A 23,850-nucleotide genomic window follows, 5' to 3' on the forward strand; every position below is an offset into this window, starting at 1 on the left:
AGATACATCACTCTTTCCTACACTCAAGTTTGCCTTTATAAAATTGAGTAAATAAGAGCAAGCTCATGGAGTGGTTGTAAGAACTCATACGCAGTAATGTATAAAGCACCAAGCACAGTACAGTAGATATTGGTGCCTTCTCTCCCTTTGCTTCTTTAATTTCCAGGCTTCTTACACTATTTTTGTGCTGACTCTGAATTAGAGGTTGAAGAGCTACTTTTATGTGTGGTGTTCTTTCATTTGCTCTAAAGGTTCAAGGAAGAAACTGCAGCACACATCACATCCCTCAAAGCATCTCATGAGAGAGAAGTAGAGAAACTCCTTTGCCAAAACGCAGTCGAAAATTCTTCTTCTAAAGTAGCCGAACTAAATCGTAAAATAGCAACTCAAGAGGTAGGTGACTTTAATAAACTTTGAGTGTAATGCAGTTTTTTTTTTTCAAGACTGTTGACAAAGTATCTGGAAATATTTTAACTTCACTTCTTGAGGTTGGTGATAGGAATGGGAAATTACTGTCACTTTCTTTTTTTTTAATAAAAGACAACACTCTTACCATATATGTGTTTAACTATTCTACTTTACAGTTATACCTTTAAGTAAGTGTTTTTGCAATTTTGTCCCTATATTTCTCAAATATATCTTCCTGTAAGTAGGTTGTAATAGATGGTTGAGGGATACATCCAATGTGATGGGGACCTTGTACTTAAACCTGAATGCTGAACCACCTCCTTCCACCCCAAGTCCCAGCTGCCAAGTCACTCTTCTTTCCCCATTACCTGTTGTTCATTAAATAATGTTTTGTGGTCATTCAGGCGCGGGGGATAAAATAATGAACAGAGACATGTACACAACTACAGCCATTATGAAGCATAGTCTTCTGAGAATTTTTACAGGGCACGGTGACAGCTCATCTGCATTTCCTCAAGTGTGTCTTCCTTCTTGGATAGTATGTTTGTCAACTTGGAATAGTTATAAATATCTACTGTGTGGCCCATCTTCTGTGGTTTTTGCAAGTTGAAAAACCAGCATTAAAATAGAATTTGCAACTTACTTTCAAATGGTGTATCCAAGAAAAAAAGAAAAGAAAGCAAATATGGCAAAATGTTAGCAGTCAGTAATTCAAATTGAAGAATAGATGAATGTTCATTGTGCTCTTCATCTTTCTGTAGGTTTTAATACCAAACTGAGGGGGAAAAACTTCAAGAAATAATTATCTCATGATCACCTCTCCCACCCATAATTATTTAATAAGATTTTAATTAAAAACAAGTCCGCCAGTTGGGGAAGTTTGAGTGTGGACAAGACAGGAGATATTCTGAAATTACTGCAAATTTTCTTAGGTGTAAAAATGTTATTGTGGATTTGTAAGAAAATGCGTGTTGAAATATTTGGTGTATCTAAGGGTGAGATGTAATGAGGTCAGTAATTTAATTTCAGATAGCTCAGAAATAAAGAACTTTGACTGTTTTAATACTTGACTGAAAAAGATTTAAAGTGCTTTTTTGAGGTAACCATTATACAGCGTTGCAGAGAGCTTCTCTAGCTTTCTTACCCTCAAAGGAATGGGGTGTCAGTGGGTGGCAAACATAATATCAAGTGATTATATGATAAGGAGAGGTCTGGGAGGGATGGGGAAAGTAGTGTCATTAGGCCATAGTGCCATAAGTATCAATGTGTAATTTTCCCAGAGTTCTAAGTGTAATATTTTAAATTGAGAGTTAAATGAAGTCAGCATAGTCCGACTGTAGAAACAGTAAAAGTAAATCATTAAAGAAACATGAATTTTTCCTGTTTTTGCAGCTTCTTGATGGAAGTATTTACTTACGTACTTCAGTTTATCTAAAAATGAGACTTTTCACAGATGTTAGGTTTTATTATTTTAGTCACTAGCTCTTTAATAAAAACTATCTTAATTACAAAGTATAAAGATAATATTGGCCACTTTCTTCAAAATGTTTAAACTTTATAGAAGTTGATTTTAAGTGGTATTTTTCAGATCTTCAAAAGAAAAGTATTAGAGATAAAGAAGCCAGGTAGTTACATAGTTATTAATTTATGTGTGTGGTGTTATATATTAAACTTTGAAAGAAACAAAATGATGAGTTTATTCAATGAGTTTAATTTATTCAATGAACTTAATTTCTGTGGCAATGATGTTAGATTTTGGCAATTATAAAATATTAGGATCCTTTTTATTTTTTAATACAAGTCATTAGTTCACTTTCATTTTTGAAATAATGTTCAAGGAAAAGCTTTATTAACTCAGTACTTCTAACATAATTTCCTAGGTACTTATAAAACATTTCCAAAATCAAGTTAACGAGCTGCAGGGTAAACAAGAGTCTCTTGTAGTTTCTCACGTTCGAGAAGAAATCCTACAGAAGGAGGTAAGAAATAACCAAAATATTCTGCTAATATAAGCTTTTCTTAACCATTTCAATCATATTCATATTTCTGTATAATTCTTTAAATTTAAATGTACAAATAGAGATAACCCAGAAATATCTATCACATCAAGAAAATATTAAAAAAAGCCAGCTTTCCCCAGATGAAGCTCAAATGTTAGTTGATTAAGTTATTTATATGTTTGTATTTGTCATTGAGATTTTCTGGGCAGTAGGGAAATGGGGTGAGTTTGGTTTGGCTGTTTTGAGTTTTTAGGAGGTAAAATTGGATGGTTAAGGCCATTTCTGCATTAAGTACAAAGACTATTTAATTTGGTTAAGAAATAGGTAAAGAAATTATGACAGTGATGCTGGATCACTAAGAATAAAACCATTATTGGAAATAGATCTTTCTAGAAACTCACTTTTTTTTTTTTTTTTTTTGCGGTACGCGGGCCTCTCACTGTTGTGGCCTCTCCCGCTGCGGAGCACAGGCTCCGGACGCGCAGGCTCAGCGGCCATGGCTCACGGGCCCAGCCGCTCCACGGCATGTGGGATCTTCCTGGACTGGGGCATGAACCTGTGTCCCATGCATCGGCAGGCAGACTGTCAATCACTGCGCCACCAGGGAAGCCCCAAAACTCACCATTTTTATTACTCTGAGATTCTTTTGATTCTAGGAAGTATGAAAAACCAGATAAGCTGTGTATTCTGTTTGAAGCATATACATCATTTTTTGTTATTCAGGGACTTATTAAATCACATGATAAAAGCAAAACATACAACTAATTGCATTATGGAAAGATTAATGTAAAAATACTCCACAATTATGCAACTATCTGTTTTAAAAATCTTGTTCTAGGAGTTGAAAGGCTATATAGTTCAGCACCATGCATTCTTTTCAGTGTTTAAGAGGTACATAAACTTTGTTGTAGGGCTTCCCTGGTGGCGCAGTGGTTGAGAGTCCGCCTGCCGATGCAGGGGACACGGGTTCGTGCCCCGGTCCGGGAAGATCCCACATGCCGTGGAGCGGCTGTGCCCGTGAGCCATGGCCGCTGAGCCTGCGCGTCCGGAGCCTGTGCTCCGCAACGGGAGAGGCCACAACAGTGAGAGGCCCGCGTACCACAAAAAAAAAAAACAAAAAAAAACTTTGTTGTAACAAGCAGTAAACGTACAGAACCTCACAGACCTCAAGTAAAATTTTTAGGAAAACAGTAAAAGGAAGTATGTGTTCATGTTTGCAAGATATAGAGCAAGGTCAATTTTGGTCAAGTTACAGTGTCTTAGTTTGAGAATAGCTAAATATTTTGAAAATAGAAAAGCTATAACATGATTTTCAAGCCTATTTACTGGAAAACTAAGTAAAGCACTCCGTCTCTTGAATAAAGCTAATGACAATCTGCCTTTTGATATGACCCATATTTATCATAGCTGTTTTACCAGGGCTAATTGATTCCCTCTCTGGTGCCCTGTGTGTTATGAGGCATTCCGTCTCAGGCCAGTGGGAATATAAACCATTCCCAGCCTGTATGAGCTCCAAGAATCGTTCAGGCTACTGTTTCCACTGGCTTTGAAACCGCCTCTGGACAACAGACTAGGCAATTATAGAGCTCATCTTGTTTGTTTCCTTTCTCTCATGAATTACAGCCCTGCAGTGCTATTAGCCAGTTTCGGAAAGTAGTTGTTTCGTGTATTGTCTGTTTTTTTCTGGTTAAGAAATCCCTGTTGCTTACTCCACCATGGCCTCAGGTGAAAGCATAATAAACAGTGGTGAATTCTGTTTTATGACTGCTTTTTTTTTCTTTTAATTTATTTATTTTTATTTTTGGCTGCATTGGGTCTTCCTTGCTGCGCACAGTCTTTCTCTAGTTGTGGCAAGCAGGGGCTACTCTTCGTTGTGGTGCTCAGGCGTCTCATTGTGGTGGCTTCTCTTGTTGCAGAGCACAGGGTCTAGGTGCATGGGCTTCGGTAGCTATGACATGCGGGCTCTAGAGCACAGGCTCAGTAGTTGTGGCACACGGGGGTAGTTGCTCCACGGCATGTGGGATCTTCCCGGACCAGGGATTGAACCCTTGTCCCCTGCACTGGCAGGCGGATTCTTAACCACTGCACCACCAGGGAAGTCCCCGACTGCTTGTTTTTAAAGTAATTTTATAGAGCTATAAGAACACTGAGTGATTTCAAATTTTTCAGCATAGCTCAAGTTAGTTAGTTATTAGAGATTTTTAGTTCTCTTTGATGGTGTCATACTTAACCTGATTTTTTTTGATCCTTGATTCCTGCATTGGCTATCTGTGCATTCGAGTAATTGGTGTCCTCTTCCAGACTTTGCAGGTTTGCTACGGCAGAGACAGTTCTTTACCAGTCAGCTCAGTTTGGGTTTCTGGATGTGTCTGCTGGTCACATCCTTGGGCTTGCTTTCATGGTCTATTTTTGGGCAAGGCCACTGCCTGAGTTCTGAAGTTGGTGGAAGAGGGATGCCACTAGCTGAGTACAGTTGGACAGGATTCCTGGTTTGGTTCCCTACCCAAGTGAAGCTGTTGCCTAGCCTGTATCCAGAGTGCCAACTGTGGCTTATGATCACTGTATGACTCTAAATGTTTACTTGAACCTACATTTTACAAGAGGAATCAAAATAGTAATAATAGTTACTGTTTATTAAGTGTTTACTAGGCACTGAGGTGTTCTATGTGGTTCTCACAATAACCCAAAAGAGTAGGTACTACTATTCCCATTTTATAGATGAAGAAACTGTTGCTAAGAAAAATGAAATAGCTTACCTGAGGTCACCAAGCAGAATACAGAAATGCAAGCATTAGGACTCAGGGCCTCTGGCTCCAGGTCCAAGGCTCTCAGTTACTTTTTTTTTTTTTAATTAATTAATTAATTAATTTTTGGCTGCGTTGGGTCTTTGGTGCCATGTGCAGGCTTTCTCTAGTTCCAGTGAGGGGGTGGGCTACTCTTCATTGCAGTGTGCAGGCTTCTCATTGCAGTGGCTTCTCTTGTTGAGGAGCACGGGTTCTAGGCATGCAGGCTCAGTAGTTGTGGCTCGTGAGCTTAGTTGCTCCGTGGCATGTGGGATCTTCCCAGACCAGGGCTCAAACCCGTGTCCCCTACATTAGCAGGTGGATTCTTAACCACTGCACCACCAGGGAAGTCCCATCAGTTACTTTTTTACGAATCCCCTATCAATGGACATTCAGGTTGTTACCAGTTTTTTTCTATAGCATTCAAGTAGCAGGAAGCATTTTTGATCATACATCTTTGCTTGTGTATCCAGTTGCCTCCAATGGATAAATTCACTAAAATATAATAATTTTTTAAAAGTAAAGATTCAACCTTAATTTATACTCTTAAAGGTGATTTTAGGTAGGTACAAATGAAGGGATGTTATCTCAATTCTTTGTCTAGAACCAAATTTCTGAATTTAGGTAGTTTACAAATGAATATTTAACCTCTGAAAGGTGACTCTGTTGATTTATTCATGGATAATTGTTGAACACCTACTCTCTGCTGTGCATGGCTCTAGGTGCTAGGAATACTGAGGAGAACAAAGTTAGACAAAAATCCCTGCTCTCATGGAGCTTATGTTTTGTTTGGGGAATCAGACAATAAACAAATGTAACTTTTGATAAATCAGATCAACTGAGACAACATCTGTTAAGTACTTAGCCTAGCACCTAGCACATGATACTGCCATAACTCACTACTGCCTGTCCTTTAAGAGTCAGTTCAGCCACAGCTGCCTCAGGTTGAGAATCCTGCAGCCCACCTCTCCTTCAGGTTTAGGACTCCCTCACTTACCACCTCACTGCTTCTTGGGCATCTCTCCATGGCAGCACATCATGTTAGAATTCTCATTCTCTCAAGTGCGCCTTCCACTAGACCAGAACTTCCCAGCTGGTGGACCTGGAATGGGTTACCTGTGGTCACAAGATGATGATGGCTGGAAAGGTCGTCTAATGACAAACTCAGTCATTTTTCAATTATTAAAAAGTTTATAGAAGATGAAGTGATATTTGACCATTACTAGTATGACAATGCCTCTGACAACTTGCTTAGTTCAGTATCTTTTTTTTTGTTTTGTTTCGGGGGGGGGGTGTTGGTTTTGTTTGGTTTTTTGTTTTACAGTTTTTAGCAATCATAGTTTTGACATACAAGATTTTGTTGTCCAGCACCCATCACCACAGCATGGTATGTATGGCATCTCCCCAGCCTTTCTGCAAATCATCCTAATTAAGGTCTGCTTATTTCTTTGGTCACTGATGATATCAAGGATGTCCCACACTTAAAATATTTAGATTTGCCTCTGATTTAATTTGCTTGTATTTTCACATTTTTTAAACTTCAGAAGAGTATATGGGTTCTTTTTTTTTTGTTTTTTGTATTAGTGTTATTAAGTACTTGGGTGTTCCCATGTAAAGCATAATTGAATTGTTAATTTAATCCATTTTCATTTGCTTGTTAATTATTTTGCCTTTTGATATTAACAGTTGGCAAAGTTATCATAATTTTATGGTATAAATAAAATACAATTAATTTTTTTAATGAAGTCCAATGTGAAGATCCCTCATGTCACCTCCATTTCACTCCCTGGTGCCATAAAAGTTTTACCATTTTCTCTGGGTCATGATATGAAAAGGAGGTACTGCACTAGACTGTCATCTCCATGAGGACAGGGACTGTGTCTTTCATCTCTGCATCCTCAGATGACCTAAGAGACAGCCAGCACAGAAAGAGTTCAGTACTTCCTTATCTCTGTTTTATATGCATACATTCACATGTGGAATGAATTATTATAAGTGACAAAGTGATATGAACCAGAAGATAATTACAAATAGAATTATAGGGAGTTGACAAAAGAGGATCCATATTTATTGAACTCTTTCTGTGTATTGGGTGGTTTAAATGCATTATTTAATCCCAGCAGTAATCACACTATTAACAAATACTTTGTAACAAGGCTGAATACATCAAAGAAAGTGCCCAACTTCATTTTCTGCACCACAACCAGCCTGGCATACCTGGAAGGGAGAAAGTGGTCCAATCATCTGGAACCTTTTGGAATGTGAGGTCACTTCAGAACAAGGATGAGCCTTTACTTTCTGGACCAAGGGAATGAAAGCTATTATTTTAACAACTCCAGATACCTTTGATGTTAACAAAAAGCCTCTTATCTAGAGAAATTTTATACAAAGAATATGCAGTGACTGTTCTTACTTCTTATGACTGCCTGTTAAAAATGAATTATTTCCTTGTTATCATAATTTCCCATTTATTTCATATCTCAATTTTAGATTACAAAACTCTTGGAAGAATTGAGAGAAGCCAAAGAAAACCATACACCAGAGATGAAACATTTCATGGTCTTAGAAAAGAAAATTAAACAGATGGAAATGAGACATGAGCAAAGAGAGCAGGAGCTTCAACAGGTGAAGTAGTAAATCACTTTTACATATTTGTACAGTTCTTCACATTTAAGTACCTCCCGTTTGCTATCGTTTTGTCATCCCTAGCAAATTACTTAAAGTATTTCTATTGTATATTGATTTTATTAAAAATAAATGTATAGCTTTTAAGAGAAAATAAGACTTCAATTCTTAAATACCTGAAGATTGGTTTGCCTTATATCTACAGAAATAGAGTAACAACTTTTGTATTCTGTTCTTTATTGTTGATGGATGCCTGAAAGTTAGGCATTTTACCTTGGGAACAGGGCTCTTGGGAACCGTGTTCCATATTTAAGTCATTTCAATAAATGTTAGTAAGAAACAGGCTTATATTAAAATGCAATCACTTAAAATCTTATTTGCCTAGCACCAGTAACATTGGGGTTACTACATGTAGCTACAAACAGATAAGTTAATAGAAATTAAAATGGGCAGAAGGGCTTGATGTGTTTTTAGGCACTAGCCTTGGTCTTGATATTTAGCTTTGCTTGAACAGTGTTAGTCTGCTTGGACTGCCACAACAAAATATCATAAACTGAGTGGCTTAAAAAACAGAAACCTTCTCACAGCTCTGGAGGCTAAAAGTTTACAATCAAGGTTTCCAACTGGTTCAGTTTCTGGTGAGAGCTCTTTCTGACTTGCAGATGGACTTTTTACTCCATGTGTGCTCTGTGGGGTGGAGAGGGGGAGCAGAGAGAGAAAGAGCTCTCTAATGCCTCTTCTTATGAGGACACTAATCCAGTCTAACTAGGGCTCCACCCTTATGACCTAAACAATATGTTAGACGAGATGGACTTTATAACATATATAATATATAGTATCCAAAAGGAACAAAATACATTTTCAAGCACACATTCTTCTCAAGCACACATGTAAAATTCTCCAGGATCGATCATATATTAGTCCACAAAACAAGTCTTAATAAATTTAAGAGATTAAAATCAATCATCAAGCATCTTCCCTGACCACAGTGGAATGAAACTGAGAATCAGTTGCAAGAAGAAAACTAGAAACTTCACAAATATGTGGAGTTAAATCACATGCTGCTAAACAACCCACGGGTTAAAGAAGAAATCAAAAGATAAATTTTAAAATATCTTGAGAAAATTGAAAATGGAAACACAGCATACCAAAATTTATAGGATGCAGCAAATCAGTCCTGAGAGGGAAGATAATTGCAATAAATGCCTACATCAAGAAACAAGCCAAAGACAAAGAAAATTTTTAAAACAGCAACAGAAAAGCAATATGTCACATACAAGGGAACCCCCATTAGAGGATATGTAGATTTCTCAGTGGAGCGCTTGCAGGTGAGGAGACAATGGATTGATACATTCAAAATACTGAAAGAAAAGACTGTCAATCAAGAATACTATAGCTGGCAAAGCTCTCCTTCAGAAACAAATTAAAAATCGTCAGGGAGTTCATTACCACTAGACCTGCCTTACAAAACTCCTAAAGGGAATTCATCAAATGGAAATTAAAAGGTGCTAATTAACATCATAAAAATATATGAATGTAGTTGAAAAACTCACTGGTAATGCTAAATATATAGTCAAAGTCAGATTCTGTAATATTGTAATGGTGGTGAATAATTCTCTTACAATTCTAGTATAAAAGTTGAAAAAACAAATGTATTAAAAATAACCATAACTACATTAGTTATTGCACACAGTATTAAAATATGTAAATTGTAACATCAATAACCTAAAATTGAGGAGGGAAGCAGTAAAAGTGTCAAGTTTAGTATGCTATTGAAGTTTTTATCAACTTAAAATAGGATGTTATAAATATATCACATTTTATGTAGGCCTCACATTAACCACAAAGGAAAAAATCCTGTAATAGTTATCCAAAAGATTATGCTAAAGGAGTCAAAGCATACCACAACAAATCATTAATTCACAAAAGTAGACTGGAAATATAAGAAGCAAGGATCTACAAGACAGAAAACAACAAAATAACAATAGTAAATTCTTATCTATCAATAATTCTCTTTAATTTAAATGGATTAAATTTTTCATTCAAAACAGTAGAATTGCCGAATGGATGAACAAGATCCAAACAATATGCTACCTACAAGAGACACACTTTAGCTTTAAAAACACACGTAGACTGAGAATGAAGAGATGGAAAAAGATATTTCAAGCAAATGGTAACCAAAAGAAAGCGGGAGTAGCTGTAGCTATATCAGATAAAATAGAGTTTAAGCTAAAAATCACCAAAAGAGACAGTGAAGGTAATTATATAATGATAGAGGGCTCAATCCATCAGTAAGATATAACATGTAAATATTTATGCATTCTACATCAGATCACCTAAATATATAAAACAAACACTAACAGAACTAAAAGTAGAAACAAACAGCAATACAGTAATAGTTGGGGACTTTAATATCCCACTCTCAACAATGGATATTTCATCCAGAAAATCAATAAGGAAACAGCAGGGTTTGAGTGATACTATAGAAGAAATGGATCTAACAGATATATACAATACCCCCCCCAACAACAGCAGAATATACATTCTTATCAAGCACACAAGGAACACTTTCTAGGATAGATCACATGTTAGGCCACAAAACAATTATTGGTAAACTTAAGAAGACTGAAATATAGCAAGTATCTTTTCTGACCTAAATGATGTAAAACTAAATATCAACAGGAGGAAAACTGGAAATGTGACATATACATAGAAACTAAACAACACACTCCTAAATAAACAATGGACCAGAGAAGAAATTGAAAGAAAAAAAAAAGTATCTTGAGATAAATGAAACGTGAAACACAACATACCAGAACTAATGCAGTGCAGCAAAAGCATTTCTAAGATGGAAGGTTATAGAAATAAATGCATGTTTCAAGAAAAAAGGTATCAAATTTTAAAACCTAACTTTATACCTCAAGGGACTAGAAAAAGAACAAACTAAGCCCAAAGTTAAAAGAAGGAAGGAAGTAAAGATTAGAGCAGAAATAAAGAACAAATAGAAAAGATTAACAGAACAAAGAGTTGGTTGTATTAAAAGATGAACAAAATTGACAAACCTTTACCTAGACTGAGGAAAGAAAAAGGGAGAGAACTCAAAATTATAAATGAAAGAGGGTACATTACAAATAATACCACGGAAGTACAACAGATCATAGGAGACTACTATAAAAATTAAATGCCGGGCTTCCCTGGTGGTGCAGTGGTTGAGAGTCTGCCTGCCGATGTAGGGGACATGGGTCCGTGCCCTGGTCCGGGAAGATCCCACATGCCACGGAGCGGCTGGGCCCGTGAGCCATGGCAGCTGAGCCTGCGCGTCCGGAGCCTGTGCTCCGCAATGGGAGAGGCCAGAACAGTGAGAAGCCCGCGTACCGCCAAAAAAAAAAAAAATGCCCACAAACTGAACAACTTAGAGGAAATTGATAAATTGCTAGAAATGTACCATCTATTAAGACTGAACCATTAAGAAATAGAAAATTCTGAAAAGAGCATGCTAGTAAGGAGATGGTATCAGTAATCAAAAGTCTCCCAACAAAGAAAATTCCAGGAACAGATGGCTTCACTGGTAAATTCTATCAAATTTTTAAAGAATTAATGTCAGTCCTTCTCAAACTTCCAAAAAGTAGAAGAGGAAGGAATACTCTCAAACTTATTTTACAGGCCAGCATTACCTTGATAACAAAGCCAGATAAGGACACTACAAGAAAATAAAACAATAGACCAATTTCCCTGATGAATATAGATGCAACAATTCTCAAAAACAAACAAAAAAAATAGAGACCCGCAAGCAGGCACCAAGCACTGCCCCCTGTCCTGGGAGTGCACGGGCTGCAGCCACCCGTTGGGGACCCCTGAGCAGGCACCAAGGGCTGCCCCCACTGTCCAAGAAGCACGCAAGGGGCCGTGCATGCGCACCCCATATCAAGGGGATAATGGCCAGCATGCACTGAGGAAAGAGGCAGCAAGCATCCAAACTAAAGACAGCCCCTCAAATTCTGGACAAGGTGGCAGAGTAGAAGGACTTGAGCTCACTTCCTCTCATGAAAACACCAAAATCATAACTAACTGCTGAACAACCATCAACAAAAAAGACTGGAACTTATCATAAAGATGTTTTTATATTCAAAGACAAAGAAGAAGCCACAATGAGACAGGAGGAGGGACACTTTCATGACATAATAAAATCCCATACATACCAAGTGGATAACCCACAAACTGGAAGATAATTATCATCACAGAGGTTCTCCCACAGGGGTGAGAGTTCTGAGCCCCACGATAATTATTATCACAGAGGTTCTCCCACAGGAGTGAGAGTTCTGAGCCCCACATCAGTCTCCCAAGCCTGAGGGTCTGGCATTGGGAGGAGGAACCCCCAGAGCATTTGGCTTTGAAGGCCAGTGGGACGTGACTGTGGGAGCTCCACAGGACTCGGGGAAACAGACTCCACTCTTGGAGGGTGCACACAAGTTTTCCCAGCACAAAGCAGTAACTCCATAGAATCCTGGGCTAGACCTACCTGTGGGTCTTGTAGGGTCTCCTGGGGAGGCGAGGGTTGGCTGTGGCTCATTGGGGGGCAAGGACACTGGTGGCAGAGGCCCCAGGAACACTGATCAGCATGAGCTATCCCAGGGGTTGCCATTTTGGCACCAATTCCTGGCCCTAGCCAACAGGCCACAGCCTGCAGGCTCCAGTGCTGAAATACCTCAGGGCAAAAAAAACAGCAGATAGGAGCTTAGCCCCACCCATCAGCAGACAGGCTGCCTAAAGCCATACTGAGCTCACAGCCACCTCTAAACAAACAACTTGACGTGGCCCTGCCCACCAGAGGGACAAGATTGAGCTCCACCCACAAGTAGGCAGTCACCAGTCCCTCCCACCAGGAAGCCTGCACAACAAGCCCCTGGACCAGCCTCACCCACCAGGGGTAGACACCCAAAGCAAGAGGAACTACGATCCTGCAACCTGCAGAAAGGAGACCATAAACACAGAAAGTTATGCAAAATGAGATGACAGAGAAATATGTTCCAGACAAAGGAACAAGATAACTCACAAGAACAACTAAGTGAAGTGGAGATAGGCAATCTACCTGAAAAAGAATTCAGAGTAATGATAGTAAACATGATCCAAGATCTCAGAAAAAGAATGGTGGCACAGACTGATACAAGAAATGTTTAACAAAGAGCTAGAAGATTTAAAGAACAAACAGATGAACAGTACAATAAGTGAAATGAAAAAATACACTAGTAGGAATCAATAGCAGAATAAATGAGGGAGAAGAACAAATAAGTGAGCTGGAAGACAGGATGGTGGAAATCACTGCTGTGGAACAGAATAAAGAAAGAAGAATGAAAAGAAATGAGGACAGTGTCAGAGACCTCTGGCACAACATTAAACACACCAACATTTGCATTATAGGGGTCTCAGAAGGAGGAGAGAGAGAAAGGGCCTGAGAAAATATTCAAAGAGATTATAGCCAAAAACTTCCCTAACATGAGAAAGGAAACACTCAAGTCCAGGAAGTACAGTAGAGTCCCATGCAGGACATGCCCAAGGAGGAACACACCAATACACATATTAATCAAACTGACAAAAATTAAAGACAATGAAAAATTATTAAAAGCAACAAGGGAAAAGCAACAAATAACATACAAGGGAACTCCCATAAGGTTATCAGCTGATTTTTCAGCAGAAACTCTGCAGGCCACAAGGGAGTGGCACTATATATATATATTTGTTGTTGTTGTTGTTGTTTTTTTGTTTTTTTTTTTTTGCGGTACACCGGCCTCCCACTGCTGTGGCTTCTCCCGCCGCGGAGCACAGGCTCCGGACACACAGGCCCAGCAGCCATGGCTCATGGGCCCAGGCATGTGGGATCCTCCCGGACCAGGGCACGAACCCGTGTCCCCTGCATCGGCAGGCGGACTCCCAACCACTGCGCCACCAGGGAAGCCCGGGAGTGGCACTATATATTTAAAGTGATGAAAGGGAGAAACCTACAACCAAGAATACTCTACCCAGCAGGGCTCTCATTTAGAATCAACGGAGAAATCAAAAGCTTTACAGACAAGCAAAAGCTAAGAGAATTCAGCACCACCAAACCAGCTTTACAACAAATACTAAAGGAACTTATCTAGGCAGAAAAGAAAAGGCCCCAACTAGAAACAAGAAAATTACGAATGGGAAAGCTCACCAGTAAAGGCAAATATAAGTAAAGGTAGGAAATCATCCACACACAAATATGATATCAGAACCAGCAGTTGTTGAGAAGAGGAGAGTACAAATTCAGGATATTAGAAATGTATTTGCAATTAAGAGACCAGCAACTTAAAACAATCTTGTATATATATAGACTGCAATATCAAAACCTCATAGTAACTGCAAACCAAAAGTCTACAAAAGAAATTGAAGATGACTAAACCCGTTGGAAAGATATACCATGTTCTTGGATTGGAAGAATCAATACTGTCAAAACAACTATACTACCCAAGGTAATCTACAGATTCATTGCAATCCCTGTCAAATAAACGCATTATCAAAATGCGTTTTTCACAGAACTAGAATGAAAACTTTTAAAATTTGTATGGAAACACAAAAGACCTCAAATACCCAAAACAATCTTGAGAAAGAAGAACAGAGCTAGAGGAATCATGCTCCCTGACTTCAGACTATACAACAAAGCCACAGTCATCAAAACAATGTGGTACTGGCACAAAAACAGACATAGATCAATGGAACAGGATGGAGAGCCCAGAAATAAGCCCACACACATGTGGTCAATTAATCTATGACAACAGAGGCAAGAATATACAATGGAGAAAAGAAAGTCTCTTCAATAAGTGGTGCTGGGAAAACTGGACAGCTACATGTAAAAGAATGAAATTAGACCATTCTCTAACACCATATACAAAAATAAACTCAAAATGAATTAAAGACCAGATACTATAAACCTCTTAGAGGAAAACATAGGCAGAACACTCTTTGACATGAATTGCAGCAATGCCTTTTTGAATCTGTCTCCTAGAATAATGGAAATAAAAACAAATGTAAACAAATAGGACCTAATTAAACTTAAAAGCTTTTGCACAGCCAAGGAAACCATAAACTAAACAAAAAGACAACCCACAGAATGGGAGAAAATATTTGCAAACGAAGTGACTGGCAAGGGATTAATCTCCAAAATATACAAACAGGTTATGCAGGTCTATATAAAAAAAAAAAAACAACAACCCGATAAAAAAAAATGGACAGAAGATCTAAATAGACAAAGAAGACATACAGATGGCCAAAAACCACATGAAAATATGCTCAACATGAGAAATGCCAATCAAAACCACCATGAGGTATCACCTCACACCAGTCAGAAAGGCCATCATCAAAAAGTCTATGAACAATAAATGCTGGGGAGGGTGTGGAGAAAAGGGGACAGGACCTTCCTACACGGTTGGTGGGAATGTAAATTGGTACAACCACTCTGAAGAACAGTATGGAGGTTCCTTAAAAAACTAAAAATAGAGTTATCATAATGACCCAGCAATCCCACTGCTGGGCATATATCCAGAGGAAACTAATTTGAAAAGATACATGCAGCCCAGTGTTCATAGCAGCACTATTTACAATAGCCAAGACATGGAAGCAACCTTAATCTCCACTGACAGCAGAATGGATAAAGAAGTCATGGCATATATATATATATATATATATATATATATATAGTAGAATATTACTTAGCCGTAAAAAAGAACAAAATAATACCATTTGTAACAACATGGATGGACCTAGAAATTATCAGACTAAGTGAAATGAGTCAAAGACAAATATCATATATCACTCATGTGGAATCTAATTTTTTAAAAAAATGATACAAATGAACTTACTTACAAAACAGAAACAGACTCACAGATTTCAAAAAACAAACTTATGGTTACCAAAGGGGAAATGTGTTGGGGAGGGATAAATTAGGAGTTTGGGATTAACATATATACACTACTATATATAAAATAGATAACAACAAGGACCTACTGTAAAGCACAGGGAACGCTACTCAATATTCTGTAATAACCTATATGGGAAAAGAATCTGAAAAGAAAAGAATATATGTATAAATATATAAATGAATCACTTTGCTGTACACCTGAAACTAACACAACATTGTAAATCAACTATACTCCAATAAAGTTAAAAAAATAAAAAAGGAACAGTGAAGTCAAAAGGCTGCTCTAGCAGCACATATAGTGAAACCTTTGCATCTTCTGGAGAGACTTACTTCCTAGATTAACAGTACAGATGCTTGTAAGAAGCTACAGGGTAATGTTTTTTGGTTTTGTGGGTTTTTTCAGAATTGAAATTACAGAACAAATTTAATGCTTGTAGCACTTGTGAAAGGGACTTTTTAAACCTGTGTTTTTCCTTTCTATTTGGAAGCTGCTCTCAGCTCTGAGTTCTATTATAGTGAATATAAGGGGAAGCCTTCATGACCCACCTACACCAAGGCATACTTATACTACCAGTATTACCACTGTCAGTGTATAGAAGATGACTGTATCAGGATATAGTTATTTCCCAAAAGGCATATATTCCTTGTTTTAAAAAAAAAATTAGCAAACCAAATTCAACAGCACATTAAAAGGATCATACACCATGATCAAGTGAGATTCATTCCTGGGATGCTTTAGCATATGCAGATCAATAAATGTGATACACCACATTAACTGAAAGATAAAAATCATATGATTATCTCAATCAGTGTAGAAAGAACATTTGACAATATTAAACACTCATTCATGATAAAAAATAAAAGTCTTAACAGATTAGGTATAAAATGAATGTACCTCAACATAATAAAGTCCATAGATAACAAGACCACAGCTAACATCATACTTAGTGGAGAGAGACTGGAAGCTTTTCTGCTAAGATCAGGAACAAGAAAAGAATGCTCACTCTCACCACTTTTATTCAGCATAGTACTAGAAGCCTTAGCCAGAGCAATCAGTCAAGAAAAATAAAGGCATCAGAATTGGAAAGGGTGAAATAAAATTGTCTCTGTGAATGACATTATTTTATATATAGAAAATCCTAAAGACTCCACCTAAAAACCGCTGGTCAACAAATTCAGTAAAGTTGCAGGATACCAAAATCAGTATACAAAAATCAGTAATGTTTCTATATACTAGCAACAAATTATCTGAAAAATAAAACAATTCTATTTACAATAATATCAAAAACAATAAAATACTTGGAAATAAATTTATCTAAGGAGATAAAAGATCTGTGCAGTGATAACTATAAGACATTGATAAAGGAAATTGAAGAAGACACAAATAGAAAGGTATTCAATGTTCATGGATTAGAAGAATTGATATTGTTAAAATGTCCAAAGCCATCTATAGATTCACTACAATCCCTGTCAAGATTCCAATGGCATTTTTTACAGTAATAGAAAAAACAATCTGAAATTTGTATGGAACCACAAAAGACCACAAATAGCCAAAGTAATCCTAAGAAAGAAGAACAAAGCTGGAAGCATCTCATTTCCTAATTTCAAACTATATTATACAAATATATAACTGTAGTAATCAAAACAGTATGGTCCTGGCATTAAAAATAGACACGTAGACCAATGGAATCAAATCAAGAACCCAGAAATAAATCCATGCATACATATTTGATAAGGGAGCCAAGAATACTCTTTGGACAAAAGACAGTTTCTTCTATAAATGGTTGTGGGAAAATTTGATATTCACATGCAAAAGACTGAAACTAGACCCTTACCTTACACCACACACAAATATTAATCCTAAATGGATTAGAGACTTAAGTAAGACCAGAAACCATAAAATTCCTAGAATAAAATATAGGGGGAACATTCCCTGACATGTCTTGGCATAGATCCTTTGTGGATATGACACCTGAAACACAAGCAGTGAAATAAACAATAAACAAATGGGACTACATCAAACTAAAAAAGCCTGCACAACCAAAGAAATAATTAACATGATGAAAAGGCAACCTATGAAGTGGGAGAAGATATTTGTAAACCACACATCTGATAAGGAGCTAATATCCAAAATATTCAAGGGACTCACACAACTCAAGAGCAAAAAAAAAAATTTAAAAATGGGCAAAGGACCTGAATAGACGTTATTACAAAGAAGATATTTAAATGGCCAACAGCTACATCAAAAGGTGTTCAAGATCACTAATCATTAGGGAAATGCAAGTCAAACCCACAGTGAGCTATATCAAAAAGAATGGCTATTATCAAAAACACAGAAGTAACAAGTATTGGTGAGGATGTGGAGAAAAAGGAACCCATGTGCACTGTTGGTGGGACTGTAAATTGGTGCAGCCAGTGCTCATTGAAGCATTATTTACATCAGCCAAGACATGGAAATAATGTTAAGTGTCCATCAGTGGGTGAATGGGTAAAGAAAATGTGACATATTATATATACATACAATGGAATGGTATTCAGCCATAAAAAAAAAAAAAAGAAAAGAAACCCTGCCACTCGTAACAACATGGATGGACCTTGAGGGCTTTATGTTAAGTCAGACAGAGAAATACAGATTCTATGTAATCTTACATGTGTACTCTAAACAACCCCAAACACGCTGAAACAAAGATCAGATTGGCAGTTGCCAGAGGCAGGGTGCGGGGGAATTGGGGGAATTGGGGGAAGGTGGTCAGAAGGTTAAAACTTCCAGTACAAGATTTTGAAACTTACGTGAGGTGACAGATGTTAACTAAACTTAATGTGGTAGTCATTTCACAGCCTTTACATATGTCATGTCACTACACTGTATACCTTAAACTTATACAGTGTTATGTTAGTTATGGTTAAATGCCGAATTTCAATATATAATAGACATCCAAAATTTTCAGAGTTTAAAACTTAGAATTGAAAATTCATACAGCATTTTGTATTCCGCTTAACTCAAGCATGTGTTTATACAGTACTTCTGAAATTCTTTCATTTTAGAATTATGAAGCTACTCTGTAGCCAGGCAGAATTATAAATGAAAATTTTATTGGGCTTCCCTGATGGCACAGTGGTTAAGAATCTGCCTGCCAATGCAGGGGACATGGGTTCGAGCCCTGGTCTGGGAAGATCCCACATGCTGTGGAGCAACTAAGCCTGTGCGCCACAACTACTGAGCCCGCGTGCCACAACTAGAAGCCACCACAGTGAGAAGCCCACACACCACGCGGCAACAAAGACCCAATGCAACCAAAAATAAATAAATTAAAAAAAAATTTTATTGCAGAGGTTCAGCGGGTGTAATGTTTGGCAACATTATTGGCTTTGTTGCCCTAACTGTTTTTGTATGTCTATAGCTTTCTGTGGTTTGAAGTGCCTGTGACTAATGATTCCCTTATGATGACATATTTTGAAATTATAAGAACAGTATTGTAAGCTACTGGACAAGGTACACTCATTTCACAGTTGAAAAAAATTGACCCACATAAGCAAGGCAGTCTAGTGTGGTAGTTAAGAGCAGGGACTCTGGGGCCACCCTGCCTGGGTGTGAATCGTGACTCTGCCTGCAACGGGTTCTGTGTGAATCTAGGGCAGATTAATTTTTTGTTGATTTGTGCCTCTCTTTCCCTACCTGTTAAATGGGGATGAATATGTAGAATATCTCCTAGTGTGTTGGCAAGATTAAATGTTAACATATGTAAAATGCTTAAAGCCAAGCCTGGCACATGATAGATGTATGTGCTTTTATCCTATATAATTCCTGCTGCTACAATGTATGGTTCATTAATGACACGTGTTGCATTAAAACTGTCTTGATTGCATCCCAAGTACTGTTCTTAAGAACAGCATTTTAGGGACTTAGCTGGTGGCGCAGTGGTTAAGAATCCACCTGCCAATTCAGGGGACATGGGTTCGAGCCCTGGTCCAGGAAGATCCCACATGCCGCGGAGCAACTAAGCCCATGCGCCACAACTACTGAGCCTGTGCTCTAAAGCCTGCAAGCCACAACTACTGAGCCCACATGCCACAACTAGAGAAAGCCTGCGCACAGCAACAAAGACCCAATACAGCCAAAAATTAAATTTAAAAAAAAATTCTTAAAAAAAAACAAAAACAGCATTTTGGGGATGTTTGGATTCATTCCAAGGTATTGGATGCTTTAAATGGTACCCTTCCCCCCTCCCCCCACCATGGCTTAAAAGAAAAAGACTAAACTCCATAACTCCCTATCAGAATTAGATATTAAAATTCCCACTTACTCTTCACTTACAAGCCTGTTTATTGACCCAGCGGGGCCCATTAGGTAATGCTCCCCTCCCTCTGCCTCCCTCCCCTCTGATATATAGGTCACAGGTTTACCGTCATCAGCATCGTCCCACTTGAGCTCTTTGAGGCTATTAGAGGTTCTTCACCCACACTATGAACTCTAGAAGTAATTTGGCATTTTTTAATTTGCAGATAATACAGCAGACACACCAAGTAGTAGAAACTGAGCAAAACAAAGAAATTGAGAAATGGAAAAGACTTGCACAGTTGAAGAATCGTGAGCTGGACAAGTTCCGCACGGAGTTAGACTCGATTTTGGATGTTCTCCGAGAGCTGCACCGGCAGGGGTTGGTCATGCCAGTTGCTTTGGCAGAAGAAGTGAAGGCACCAGAGTATTACTAGAAACTCGCATATTCATGTGACCTCACAGAAAGGCCTGAAGATGGACGGTGGATGGGGTCTCCGTCAGAAGGAGGCTTTTGAAAAAAGTGTTAACAGTATGTTGCCAGAACACAAAAGCAACATTTCAAAATAAAGTACCCTTTACCAATTAGGAGGGAAAAAAAAGAGCAGCATTAATGGTGTATTTTACTGAAAATCATTAACTAGTCACATTTTAAATAATTTATGGACAAGTCCCTTTTTGTCAGGTGACTAGAACTAGTGAGATTTATTGCAAAAGGTCTCACTTTCGTGCTAGATATGCAAAGAAAACGAAGTTGCAAATACTTTACCGTCATTGACTAAGTGTGTATTCTTAATTCCTGGCCAGAAGGACAGCTCCTCTTTCCCACAGAGACACAGAGAGGAATGTGAGCACAGAGGCTCGGACAGGCACTAGAGCAGTGGCGCTTCCGTGATCATTCTGATGAGAGTTGTAACTTCTCTACAAGTAGATAGGGAGTGAACTCTCGTGTTCTCCCAGATTTCCACTCCTACCTCTAGGTGCCTCATTTTGCACCTGATACAAAAGTGCAAAATATATTTCACAAGTAATAGGGGAATTTGATATATTCACTGTTTTAATCTTTCATGCTACATGTCTTAAATGTCAGTCCCTTTTTTGTAACTTTAAGGTTGTGAACAGAATATAACATTTTTACTTCATTTAAAAAGTAAATATATGTTCACTAGAAAAAATTAAAAGCATGCATAAAGGTAGCCAGATTATTCTTTTGTTTTACAATTTCATTTCCAAAAGAAGATAGTGGGCATATAAGATAACTGGTAAGTTAAAGCTGTAGCTACTTTGTTTTCAAATGTTCTGGCCCAGTGCTGTCCAGTGGAAGGATCGTGTGAGCCACATGTAATTTTAAATTTTCTAGTAGCCACATTTAAAAAAATAAAAAGAAACAAATGAAGTTAATTTTGGTAATTTATGTAATATATCTAAAATAACAATATAAAAATTGGGTTCTTACATTCTTTTTTTCATACTAAGTCCCCCAAATCTGGCAAGTTTTCCATTTATAGCACATCACAGTTTGGACCAGCACATTCCAAGTGCTCAGTAACTACATGCCAGCAAGTGCAGTTCTAGAATAATCATTACAAAATGAAATGCTTTATAAAGGACAGTTGAAATAAATCTTAGTGAAATTATAGGTAGCAAATGTGAAATGTGGAAATTAAAGGAATGCAATTAATGTCCAGAATTTTTAATGTCCTTTTCCTAAGAGGGTAGAAAGCATTAATTATAGTTTGTTGTTTTTTATGTGAAAGAATTTTAAGTTATAAACTATTTTGGTTATTATTTGAGTGTGCTTTTGTCGATTTTTTTATTTGCAAACCTGCTGATTTATAACTACACCCCGCCCCCATTTGTTTTTTTGACTATCCATGGGCCATTCATTCTAAGCACAAACACAGCTGATTCTGAAACACAAGGAGTACAGACATTAGATTATCACTTACAGAGAAAGTACATCCTATATTGATGAGGACTCCATATTCCAATTTGGAATAAGCTGTGCACATGGCACAGCTTCAATTTTACTTACAGAGTAAAGGTCCATACGTACTATCAGAACTATTAGTTACAACTAGAAACCTTGGGGACCATACCCCATCCCTTAGTTATTGCACTGAGGGTCTAGGATGAGAACACAGAAGGTGGACACATTTAGGCCATCTTGAAAAGGAAAGCTTTTATGAAGATTCAGACTCCAGAAATTATCAGTCCTCTTCTACCACTTCCATCTCCCTCACAATGTCGTAGGACACCTGCATCCACAGGCCTTCCCTTCAGGAACCTGGTGAAGATACATGGTTGCTGCTCTCACTGCTGCTTTTGTGCAGAGATTTCTGATTGGATCTATTGTGAGCCCACAGCGTTCCATAACTAGTATCTACCCATCAACCCTCAGAAATCCAGGCTTTAGTATTAGGGTCCCATTCTATATTAGAAAAATCCTAAATTTGTGACTAAATGCCAAGAAGATGGAAACATCTATTCCTCTTTCCCACTCATACTTCCTAAGGGCTCTAACTGGGTAGGTCTAATATCTGCAGGCATGTTATATAACAGGTAAACTTACTTGGAATTGGACACTTTGTAGTTACATAACTATTCAATGGCCTCCTACTTTGAAGAGCCCCTTAGCAATGGTTGGAAGAGTGAAGTTTGAAAGTTTTCTAATCCAAGTTACGGAAAATCCTACTTTAGTATTTGAACCTGTTAATTATAGCCTTTTTCAGTTTCTATCGAAGAGTCTTTAATGAAAAGCACATGTATTCCTTCTCAGCACCTGTCCAGCTTGGTAAGGGATTAGTTCCTAGCATAAATTAACCTATTTCCTTCCCTCTAAACCAAAGTAAGCCCAGTTTTCTCTCCAGGTTTGCTGAAAGCTTCCATCACCACTACTTAAATAGTGCAAACGGGGAAAAATTTTTTCCCACCAACACCTACTCTCTAGGATTGTTGTAAGAAGTCAGTTTGAAGGGCAGTATTAATCTCAGAGGAAAGGGGGAGAGGCACCAAGTTCCACTAGTAGAATAAAATGGGTTGTTAGTAAATTCAGTAACAAGAGACGAGACTTTGTGGAAAAGGGGACAAAAAACGGGGGTGGGGGGGGTGCGATAATTGTACCAGGTGTGCATCCTTGGAGCACAAAAGCGAAGAGGCAGGAACACGGCAGGAGTCTGGTCCAGTGGAGCTAGTCTCAGTGAGCTTGGCCCGCTCTTGAACTCCTGGTGGCCTGCCAATGGTCCCCACCTTAGGGTATTGATATTACAATGAGAAAGTCCTGATGCAGAGGACAGATCATAGAACTGTACGTGGTCTGTGTTAACTCCTTGGAGAAGGATCTAGAAGGTACTTGGGGGAAGGATTTGTGAGGCAGGCAAAAGTGAAGTCATTAGAGAAGGACTGTTGACAAAAGGGTTAAATTGAGCCTGCTCATTGGAGAAGCCTGAGTGGAATGAAGCATCTTGGTTTTTTCTCCCACTGCCTCCAGGCAGTGTCAGCGATCAAAGATATTTGCATGCCCATGTCTTACCTGTCTTGCTCATTATCAAGGCCACGTGCAAGGAACCCTAATAAGATCAGGCAGGTGCTCACTCCCCTGGCTTGGGGTCAGAGCCTTCATAGCAGCCTAGTCCCTCATACATAGCAGGGGCTTAATAGATTTATCACCTTCTCTTGTCCTTTCACCTCCACCTACATACAACCCTCTGCTCCCTCCAATCCCCAGAGATCACATCTACTCTCATACTCATGGTACAGCCACCACTACCAGCAGGGTAACATTGGGTCTGATCCCTACCTTTCATTTCTCCTGAGTGCCAG

General features: G+C 38.2%; 1 protein-coding gene across 1 annotated transcript in view; it reads left to right on the forward strand.

Annotated features, from left to right (window-relative positions):
* Positions 1 to 20,673, forward strand: part of CEP162 (centrosomal protein 162) — an 89,458-nt gene extending 68,785 nt beyond the window's left edge. Inside the window, exons 23-26 of the mRNA XM_065888945.1 lie at positions 252 to 393; positions 2,289 to 2,387; positions 7,682 to 7,816; positions 20,256 to 20,673. Of these exons, the coding sequence (XP_065745017.1) occupies positions 252 to 393; positions 2,289 to 2,387; positions 7,682 to 7,816; positions 20,256 to 20,465 (586 nt within the window). The 3' untranslated portion in view covers positions 20,466 to 20,673. The remainder of the gene's footprint in view (positions 1 to 251; positions 394 to 2,288; positions 2,388 to 7,681; positions 7,817 to 20,255) is intronic.
* Positions 20,674 to 23,850: the final 3,177 nt, after the last annotated feature.

Source organism: Phocoena phocoena, chromosome 12 (assembly GCF_963924675.1).
Source record: "Phocoena phocoena chromosome 12, mPhoPho1.1, whole genome shotgun sequence".
NCBI lineage: Eukaryota > Metazoa > Chordata > Mammalia > Artiodactyla > Phocoenidae > Phocoena > Phocoena phocoena.